Source organism: Mercurialis annua, linkage group LG3, assembly GCF_937616625.2.
Source record: "Mercurialis annua linkage group LG3, ddMerAnnu1.2, whole genome shotgun sequence".
In the NCBI taxonomy this organism is placed as follows: Eukaryota; Viridiplantae; Streptophyta; class Magnoliopsida; order Malpighiales; family Euphorbiaceae; genus Mercurialis; species Mercurialis annua.
In genome coordinates, this window is record NC_065572.1 from 12759997 (window position 1) to 12771691 (window position 11695).

At 36.0% G+C, this 11695-nt stretch overlaps 1 protein-coding gene across 1 annotated transcript; it reads left to right on the plus strand.

The window, feature by feature from the left end:
* Positions 1-554: 554 nt before the first annotated feature.
* On the plus strand, positions 555-5863 carry LOC126673326 (protease Do-like 1, chloroplastic). The gene is made up of 8 exons (XM_050367423.2): positions 555-1038; positions 1266-1388; positions 3159-3330; positions 3480-3517; positions 4136-4334; positions 4735-4887; positions 5031-5165; positions 5454-5863. The coding sequence occupies exons 1-8, from the start codon at positions 629-631 to the stop codon at positions 5529-5531; spliced, it is 1308 nt and encodes a 435-aa protein (XP_050223380.1). The 5' UTR covers positions 555-628; the 3' UTR covers positions 5532-5863.
* Positions 5864-11695: the final 5832 nt, after the last annotated feature.

Genomic DNA, 11695 nt, shown 5'->3' on the forward strand with positions numbered 1-11695 from the left:
CCAATTCGTTTGCATCCTCACGTTTTAAAACCACCAAATATACCCAAATTACGACCTTTCACTTTCAATTGCACCCTCAAACATTAAATTAATCTTTTTTCACTTGAAAAATGTTCAAATCAATACTTTAAATTTTAGCATATATTTTAAAATAGCACTTAATATTTTATTTAAAACAAAAATAAACATATTTTTTCAAGTGAAAAGAGATCAATTTAATGTTTGAGGGTGCAATTGAAAGTGAAAGGTTGTAACTTGGGTATATTTGGTGGTTTTGCAATGTGAGGGTGCAAACGAATTGGGGGTAAAAGGTGAGGGGTTTTAAGGGGATAAACCTATTTTTTAATATTTTTTCCGTGTTGAGGTAGTATTTTCTACTTATTTTTTATTTTAGATTTATGGAGGGAGAATGAATTAGAGACGATCTCAGAGGTTGATAAGTCCAGTTTGTTGAATTGAAATTGCATTAATTTTTCTTAGAAATGAAATTTAATTAAATAATAACATTCAAACGAATAACGAACACATAATATATGTGGCTAGAAAAACTACCAAACAGTCGCCCAAAAAAAGTAACACACACACTCATTTATTTTCCTGGGAAAATCAATCACAGAAAAGAAAAACAATGACCACTACTTGTTCATCCTCACTAGTAATTTCTTCCTCATTTTCCCGCTTACCAAACAGAAAATCACCGCAACTCAAACACTTCTCCCTCCTCAACAACAACAGCAAAATCAACACTAACAACTTCACTTCACGCGCTCTCTGTTTCCTCCATAATCTCCTAATCCACTCCAATAACAAGTTTCCATTCAGCAAAGTTCCTTCTCCGTCGTCTTCTTCCATTGAATCGCTGCTTCTGGTGTGCACCTCACTCAGCTTATCCTTGTCTATATTCGTAACTCAGGTCGACTCGGCCGAAGCATTTGTGGTAACGTCTCCGCGTAAACTGCAATCCGATGAACTGGCTACCGTTCGTCTTTTTCAAGAGAATACTCCCTCTGTTGTTTACATCACTAATCTTGCGGTCAAGTAATTATTACGAGCTAATCTCAATTTATTTTCTTAATTTCTTGTTACTATTTTTATTAAGAATAATGATATAATTTGTTGTGCCACGTTGTTCGTGTTGAAATATTTAATGATAAAAAAGTAAGCAATAATTCAGATTAACTATGAAAAATGCTATTAGCTTGTCGTAAAAATGACATGGCATAACCGTTATAGTTTATATTTTTTGATATGTTGTGAAATCGTAGACAGGATGCGTTTACTTTGGATGTGTTAGAGGTGCCGCAAGGATCGGGTTCTGGATTTGTATGGGATAGAGATGGTCACATTGTCACTAATTATCATGTTATCCGCGGTGCTTCTGATCTCAAGTTAGTTTTCATTTTTCCTTCTTTTTATTTATGTGTCAAGTTATGTCTGCCTGCAGATAATAGTAGCACTACTTATTAGAGAATTTCTTAAGTAGACTCGGTCCATCACGTCATCCATGAACTGGGCAATCACTTTAAAACACGTCATTTTAAGCATTAATGTAATTTTGTTTGCTAAAGCTTTTACACATTTAGTGATGTGTTTTAAAGTGATTGACTCGGTCCAGAGATAACGTAGGTAGTGCATAGTAGGGACATTATGTTTGATTCTGTTATAGCCTAAAAGGAGAGTCATCAGAAACTATGAATTACATGCTAATTTGGTTGTGATTACTTATAGACGAGTGTAGTATTACCTTTTGACTTATGTATTCGTTTTTTATTATGTTTTCTAGTAGTCTTTAGAAACAGAGTTTAATTTCAAGGAAATTTGAGCTGATTATGAAGCTTAGGAATTCTTTAGAAATATAATTTAGACATCTGGATTCTCGATTGTGGATATGATATAACTTTATTGTATCTGCTTATGTAAGGAAGTTGAGGTTGGTTGCTAACTTAGATATCATTGATTGTTAATGTTCACTAACTGAATGTGGATGCCACTGTATGATACGAAGCATGACGTAGGGATTTGAACTATTTGCGTTAGATTGATTATTATAGTTCTTCAAATTTCTATTAGATGCAGCAGCCCAGCTTCGTCGTGAAACATAGTAATCTTCCTCTACTAGTAAAAAGAAGAGTTAAATACTTTCTTTCTCTAGTTGATACGTAATAAAAAATTTATGACATACTTGTATGAATTCTACCTCTGGGCGCTGTTTTGAGATGCCCTCTTGCGTACTAGTCATAGATGAGTTGAAAAGACAATCTTTTAACGGCTTCTCTTACTTGTACAATCCTGAACTGAATGAGTAGGAAGTTTTTTCTTGATTCCATTTTCGATGCTGGCTTAGAAGTAGAACACCAAAAAGCTTATTTACATAGACTCTGGACGAAGTAAATGTTATGAGAACCTCAGATTTATAGTGTAGTGATACAGTTATACATTTGGATTTAATGTCCATATTAGTCCTCACTCACAATATATTACTTGCATCAACCCCAAATTGAAAATTGCTGGCACAAGAAAAACTATCATGTTTAGAAGGATACTTACCTTTAAAAGGTGATTCATTAAAAGGAAATGAAGTAGCATTATAATGCTGAAAATGAATGAACAAATATATCATTCCGAGCATGTTCTGTATATAATTGCACTCAATTTCGGCGCTTATCGTTTATTGGTTCATACGAACTTTGACTTTTTCCAGTGCAAGAGCCTAGATGTGTGGAGAAAGTATAAGATCACAAGTTCAAGTTGACTCTCGTTAATGTTGCTTATTGATATTTTAATTGTTCAAGCAACATTGGGAAAGATAATAAAGGTGTTAGAGTTCAAAATGATGAGCTTAGTCAATAATTTGGATAAGAAGGCCTTTAAATTTGGATTGGAAATCTATGGTGTGACCACTTGAAAATATCCAATGTGGTATATCATTTCAAGTAAACTTATCCTTTTCCTATGTCATGATTTGACAGTTGAATACGTTACAATTCATAACACTACCTGGTTAATTTAACTAGTCCTTTAACTAGTATGTATGATGAATTTGGTAAAATACCTTTGTAGTTTCACATGTTTAGGTATGTAAAGGAGGTCAGAACTATTCTGTTTGATTTGATAAACACCATATCCTTTGAATTAAGTTGGTGGTAGTTTGTTTACAGGGTCACTCTTGCAGACCAATCAACTTATGATGCAACAGTTGTTGGATTTGACCAAGATAAAGACGTTGCTGTATTGCGAGTTGATGCTCCCAAAGACAAACTAAGACCAATCCCTGTTGGTGTTTCTGCTGACTTGCTTGTTGGCCAAAAAGTATATGCTATTGGAAACCCCGTGAGTTTGATAGACACTTCTCTTTTTATTCCCACCAATATATAAGTTGTTTGTACTGATTTTTTAGAAAAAGACTGCCACTCGTTTTAAAGGCTAAGATAATCTATTTATTATTAACTGATTTCCTAATATGTTTATGTCTTTGGCAGTTTGGACTTGATCACACTCTGACAACTGGTGTCATCAGGTACAAAATCTTGGAGAGCCATATTTTAGCTGGATGTATAATTTATTTGAAACTTAAGGGTTTTATTACGAGCCATTTCCTGTTAGTCTATTTAAATGGCTGCATAGCATTAATCTTTTTCTAGCCATTACTTGTGAAAGCCATGCAGAAATGTTGTTGACATAGCATGTGATAGGTTTTGATGATTTTATATTGCTCTTACCTCAGTATTTCCTCCACTGAACAGCTTTCAGAGATAAAATAATGTGTGTATGTCAGTATTTAATTTTAATAATAAGATTTTGTTAGCATGTGAATACGCCATTAGGAGATAAATGCCATGGTCGAATCGTGGTCCTACTGAAGTCAGGTTGTGGGTGAGTGAAATATAGTGATGAACATATAGCATGGTTGCATTGAAGGATTTGAGGCTGCATCCCTGTGTGTGTATGTCCATGACTTTTCACTAGCGCGGGAATTAGTAGTAGCACGTCAATAAGGCATTTACTTATAGAATAACATAATTGTCAAGGTAGATGTAGAATCTGTCAGCATTGAAGCAATTTTTTTACAGTGATAATTACTATTCCATATGTATCTTCATTTATGTGAGACAATTTCTATTTGTTCTCCCTTTAGTGGGCTTCGCAGAGAAATCAGTTCTGCTGCTACTGGCCGTCCTATCCAGGATGTTATACAGACAGATGCTGCCATTAATCCTGGGAATAGTGGAGGGCCACTTCTTGATAGTTCAGGAAGCTTAATTGGAATAAACACGGCCATATACTCTCCATCCGGTGCATCCTCTGGTGTTGGATTTTCAATTCCAGTTGACACAGTGAGTTGCTATGAAACCTTGGAGTTCCTTTTCTTGATAAACTTTACCGGTCATCACACAATTTAAGCCAATATGCAGAAGCAGAAATACCATCCTTTTGTTTCATACTTATAATAGTTAGTTTTCAGCCACATGTTTGATCCATTGTTATTCATATACATAATATTATATTGTTATTTACAAATGACTAAATTAATTTGAATAAATAAGCTTTATTAGAGGTTATTATTGTACTTTCTCCCGTGTCCTCTATTCCTTCTCTTTATTATTTATAAATTACTCATTCACCCGGGTAACTAAAATTTAATAGAGGTTTATTATCGTACTTTTGTCCTGGCTCCCCCCTGCCCACTCTCTCACACTTTCATATATTTGTTTCTCATCACTTGTCCAAATCCAGGTAAATGGCATTGTGGAGCAGTTGGTGAAGTTTGGAAAAGTCACAAGACCTATTTTAGGTATTAAATTTGCACCCGATCAATCTGTTGAGCAACTGGGAGTAAGTGGGGTGCTTGTCTTAGATGCGCCTGCGAATGGTCCAGCTGGAAAAGCAGTATGCTCCTTCACTTGCTTTTAACATCTTGCTTGCATATTATGTGACATTGAACTTAAAATCTGTTTACTGGGATGATATATTGATTTTCTTACAGGTCATAAATAATTTTTTCATTTATTAAAGCATGAATTCTTTTGCAGGGTCTGTTATCCACAAAACGTGATGCTTATGGAAGACTTATTTTGGGTGATATTATTACATCTGTGAATGGGAAAAAAGTTACAAATGGCAGTGACTTGTACAGAATTCTTGACCAGTGTAATGTAGGCGATCAGGTATAGAGCTGATGTTTTGTTATTTGACTATTCTTTTTGTTTTCTTTTTTGATTTTAATAACTGGGGAAGGAGAGAAGTAGACTATGGTTAATTAAACTCATAAATTTACCTCTCATGTCTGTAAACTAAGGTAAAATCTCTTAATTTTTTTTATGTTCTTGGATTAAGTTATCATCAAGAGAAGCTTGATAACTTTGATATATTTCATGTAAAATGTTGTTGATAGCCGTCGGTCATCATCAGCTAAGTTTGGCAATTGTGTTATGTTCAATGCTTTGGATTCTCAGGTGACCGTAGAGGTGCTGCGTGGTGATCACAAGGAGAAGATTCCCGTAACACTTGAACCGAAGGCCGACGAAACATAGTGTGTGAAAGGTACGGCCAGTATATTTTGTTGGGTATTATATGCAACGGAGTGCTATTATTTTGTATATTTCGTTGGGTAATATGCGACGGAATGCCATCATTTTGTAAATTGAATTGTTTCAAGACAGAGGGTGTTGTTGTACATATATGAAACACCTTACTGGCTTCCACATCAATTACTACACTGATCAAGCAAAACTGTCTGGATCCATTCTCATCCCTTTAGAAATGTGAAAAGCTATGGCCTTCAATCTTCTGAAAATCTTTTGATCCTTGATAACGGTGTATTGACTTAAAGTATGTTCATCGCTGGCAGTGACTTATGTTTTTACCTTTTCTAGCATTCTTAATTGGCTTCACTGATGGAAGCTGTCTTTTTTATTATTATTACAATGACTCGAATTTGAGACTCTCGAAGTCGAATTACAAATATCCCTACCACTAGGCTATGCCCGTGGAGACGTGTACTCCAGGTCTAGGATGCGTAAGGAATAGCTATTTGTTGTGTCTTAGTATCTCTATGTGCGTCGTTTGGTGATACAGCACGATGCGTCCAAGCAAGCCCTATTACAGTGCAGGACATTTATGGATCATTAATCATCACTCTATTCTGTTACTGTAGGGTGTACATTCTTTTCAAGTGGGATTGGATTTTTAATTTTTTTTTAAACGAGCAGAAATGATTTTTCAAGATATTTATAATTTTCAAATCTAACTGGTCGCCGGCCGGCTTGGTTTGTTTTATGATTCAGTTTGTTCTTTTTTGTTTTTGATTCGTTTCGTATCTAAGATAGACTGAAATCTTTTAACTCAATATCAAACTGAACCGAAAATTCAAATATTTTGTAATATTCTGAAATCCGAATTTGTTAGTCTGGTTGGGACATTTGTTTTGGTGCGATTTTTGCACACCACTACTCTACAGTACCCTAGTAGAATAATAGTTCTTTACCATTTGAAACTAGATAAGATTACCATATCTATTATTTTTGACTAGTAAGAACCGAACAATAGGGTGTAATAAAAATTATTAAAAGTTAAAAAGTGGTTGCAAGTGATCATTGACACATGAAATTGACAGAATTGTCGTTTAACTAATAATTTCCAGTTTGAAATTTTAATTTCTTTTTGTGGTTCGGTTTTGGGTGTTAAATAATCTGATTTTGGTACAAACCAGAATTTTGATTAGATTTTGTCTGAACTTGAATGCTCACTGCTCCTCGGAAGTTAAAGTATAGAAGAGGGGCATTTGCACAAGGTGAAGTTGAAGGTGCACTTATGAACCTGGTGTTGCGGAAGCTCAATCGATCACGCTAGCGAGTCACGTATTGTGCTAAATAATTATACCGGAAAATTTCCAGGAAAGAATGGTGGGTCATAGGCGGACCACTTAAGTACCAAACTCTTTAGACAGAATTTCACATGATATAAATAACTTTACAACATATAACTTCAACTAGTCTAAGCGTTAGCTAATAAATAAACAATAAAGAGAACACCAACCTTTTAACGAGGTTCAGCCAGAAATGACCGGCTTACATCCTCGGGCACTGCCCAAAATACTCCACTAATTGTTTGTAGCAAAATACAAATTCGAGAGAGAACCAACTAAGCCTTAGGAGTTAATAAGGCTTGTTGTGGGATGAGTTTCAATGGGTAGAGGAGACTCCCTTTTATAAGCTAAGGAAGTTCTCACCCCTCCACTCTTAAGCAATGTGGGATTTCTATATTATATGTATATAGCTCAACAATTATAAGTCCATTTTTTAAACAATGTGGGACAAGTTTAAAATGAGCCATATCCAACAAATCTCCACCTTGGCGAATTTTCTCTCTACCATCTCGGACTATCTTCAATAGTACCTTCAACTGCGCTTCAAAAGCGCCAACTCTCAACTGTAGCAGTCAAGTACCAATGTGGGATGATCCCACTTCAGCACTCTCCCTCACGCATAGCATGACCGAGCAGAGCAACCAATGCCCCCCCACGCATCGTGTGGGCCGGGCCACATTCAAATCTCAAATATTGAGAACACTAATCAAATTCAAACAATGTTTGAACTTGACTACTTTCACAATCTCTATCATCATATCAGCAGGAGTTTCCATGGTCAAAATCCGAAGTAGGACTCCACCTTCTTCAATAACCTCTGGCACCAAATGATATCGAACATCAATGTGCTTCGTCCTTGCATGGTAAACTTGGTCATTCTCTTTAATTTCCAATTTACCAAGAAACCCATGAAGCCAAATTGCTTCCTTAACAGCTTTTGCACTTGCCATGTACTCTACCTCCGTGGTAGACAAAGCAACTATTGACTGCAAGGTAGACTTCCAACTAAACGACGCCTTTGCTAGTGTAAACACATAGCCCGTAGTCGATCGCCGTTTATCAACGTAGTCCGAATCATTGTACCCAACTACATATTGACCATCTTTCTTGTCCTGCCCAAATATTAGACCAATATCCACAATATTCAAATTATACTGTAGAATCCAATTTTCATCTCCAGCCACCTTGAGTCCATCTGGCTGAGTCGAATTGATTTCCCCATCCAAGAATCCATGTAAAAACATTGTTTTTACATCCAATTAAACTAGTTCCATATTCAAATTTGCTACTAAGACCAACAAAATTCTAATGGAAGAATGTTTAACAACTCGAGAGATAGCCTCAATTCCTTCCGTCCAAACATAGCTTTTAGCTACCAACTTTGCCTTATAGCCAATATCATTCTTGTTCGGAAATCCTTCTTCATATATCCAATTACAGGGACGTAGTCCCTCCAATAATCCTTGAGTTGCAAGAACCGTCAAAAATTTTCCACCATCATGCCCCAAACGCCGATGCCAAATACTGATTTCTTCTAGCCCATTATCATCACTAGAAGAAACTATAGCTGACTCAATAATTGCATTACCCTGATAGTAATACAAGTTATTATTCTTCCGAATTCCTTTCATGACAATCTGTGCACCCGAGAATACCTTCATAACTCCATTTACTGCAGTCACAACAAAGCCCTTTGATTCTAGGACTCCTACAGAAATGAGATTCTTCATCAAACTCGGTACATAGCGAACATCTTCCAGAATCCTTATTGACTCATCATGGTTCCTTAAGTGAATTGAACCAATTCCTTTTGTCAAACAAGGATTGCCACTTGCTATGTAAACGACTCTACCTTCTAGCTCTTTGAAGTCAACAAACAATTCCCTATTGGGACACATATGATGACAACAACCCGAATCTAGAAGCCATTCAATAGGAGTATTTACCGATGACACAACAACCAATGAAAGATCTGAATCTTCGTCGTCACACTCAGCTATATTCGAAGCAAATTCAGCTTTTTCTTTATCAGTCTTGCCTTTATTCTTCAATTTGGGCAATCCCTTTTCCAATGCCCTTTCTCTCGACAAAAGGCACATTCATCTTTCTCTGGTCGGGACTTTGATCTCCCTTCCTTCCCAATTGTTTGGCTTTTCAAATGGCCTCTAACAATCAAAGCTTCTGCTGCACTACTAGTGTTTTCTTTCTTATCTTTTCTTCTCAATTCATAACTATATAATGCAGCGCAAACTTCGCTAAGAGACACACCAACCATACCATGAAGTAGAGTAGTTTCAAGAAACTCAAACTCTTCAGGAAGTGATCCCAACAACATCAAAGCCAAATCTTCATCATCAAACGTCACATCCAAATTCAACAAATCGGCTACTAATTGGTTGAAATTTGTGATGTGCTCATTCATAGTAGTACCTGGGAGATACGTGAGCCGAAACAGCCTTTTCTTCATGTGAAGCTTATTCTGACTGTTCTTTTTCAAAAATTTCTCCTCCAATGCTTTCCACAAACTACTTGCAGATGTTTCTTTGAGAAAGGATATTTCTGCTCTCTGGAAAGACATGACCGAATGGTACCACATGCTAAACGATTGATGCTACTCCATTCTCTCTCATCAACATCTGTTGGTTTCTCTTTTTCAATAGCGACATCTAGACCTTGCTGAAATAAAGCGTCTAGAAGCTCTTTGCCACATGCTGAAATGTCCTGTACCATCAAAAATTTCCACCGCAATTCTTGCATTCGACATAGCCATTCTTTTCGAGGAAGAAGCTATCAACGTGGATAGACTTTTGCTCCCATACATTTCTGCTCCAATTTTTATTTAATAGCTAACCGATATGCCAAGGATAGAACCTTAGCTCTGATACCAATTGTTGCGGAAGCTCAATTGATTACGCTAGCGAGTCACGTATTGTGCTAAATAATTATACCGGAAAATTTCCAGGAAAGAATGGTGGGTCACAGGCGGATCACTTAAGTACCAAACTCCTTAGACAGAATTTCACACGATATAAATAACTTCACAATATATAACTCCTACTAGTCTAAGCGTTAGCTAATAAATAAACAATAAAGAGAACATCAACCTTTTAACGAGATTCAGCCAGAAATGACCGGCTTACATCCTCGGGCACTGCCCAAAATACTCCACTAATTGTTTGTAACAAAATACAAACTCGAGAGAGAACCAACTAAGCCTTAGGAGTTAATAAGGCTTGTTGTGGGATGAGTTTCAATGGGTAGAGGAGACTCCCTTTTATAAGCTAAGGAAGTTCTCACCCCTCCACTCCTAAGCAATGTGGGATTTCTACACTATATGTATATAGCTCAACAATTATAAGTCCCTTTTTTAAACAATGTGGGACAAGTCAGAGCCATATCCAACACCTGGCGATGGCATCCGTATGATTTATTCATGGTTATAGGTCTCAAACGCCATTATTGCAATAGAAGCTTTTCAAGTTTTAGTTTGTACGGCCTGTTTACACTCTTAATTTTAGATTTGAAATAGGTGAATGCCTGAATAATTTACTGGGATTTCATTGGAGATGTGTAGATGCAATTACTCTTGTGACTTTTTAGTGGAAACTATACATTCCCCTAATTTACCCAAATAATGGCTTAATGCATGATTTAACTTCTGGACTTGTACACTTTCATTTGTTTGATATTTATTGGAAAATTTATACCTTATACTATAAAAAAATAAAATATTTATATTTTTCTCTCTACAAACAATACTATCCTTTAAAAATTATCTAAAAAATAATATTTCTTCACCACCGTCATCAATCTTCACCTTATAAATTTAGCCACCGCCCTTTGTCATGTGTTCGCCTCCGCCGCCCACTACTCCTCAATGCTGCCGCTGTCCGCTGCTCCTCCACGTTGTCGCTGTCAGTTGTTGATAAAAACAAGCAAGTGTATTAATTTCAACTCGTAATATAGCGGACTTAAAGTTCGGGTTGTCGAACCCACGAGGAATATAGAGTTATGACGAGAACGAATTTAGTTGTCACTCAATTTGTTTAACAAACAATTAACATGATTTTTGGATCACAAACTAGTAATGAGAACTAAAATCAACAAATACTAAAAATAGAACAATTAACTAATTAAGCAAATGATTAAATAAAAATGGATTAAAGCAAGAGTAAAAACGTTCAAGGGTTGTTAACTAGGGCCGATAGAATTCTAGAAGCCGGGGTTACTAATGTCACAATCCAAATTATTGAGCCGAGACCGGCGCTAGGAAATGAGAATGGTAATTCCGAAACCCGTAGCAAGCCTAAAAATCAGTAAAACTTTTTTACAATTCAATCAATTAACAATCAAGTACTAACCCTATCAACATAAGCATTTAACCAAACATACATACTTATATATACAAGTAAAAAAACAATACAAGCTACTACGGGTTTTCGTTTTCGTATCTCATACGTATTAATCCGACATACATACAACTCCCTCCGTCCCAAATTGATAGGCAGTTTAGGACAAATAGAAGTATTAAGCAATTTCAAAAATTTACATAAAATAAGTAATTCCATAAAAACATACCACGCTTACCCTTATTTAATATACTGCTGACTTTATCTCTTAGTGGTGTTTTTTTTTTAATGCAATATAGTATAATCAATGAGGGTATCTACGCCATTTTATCATTTAGGTAATAAATGACTGTCTATAATTTGGGACAAAGAACAATAGTGCCTATCAATTTGGGACGGAGGGAGTACTAGTGTTCAGGGTCATATTACGGGAATCTACCTCCGTAGACAAAATACAAATATCATAGCCATTATACATATA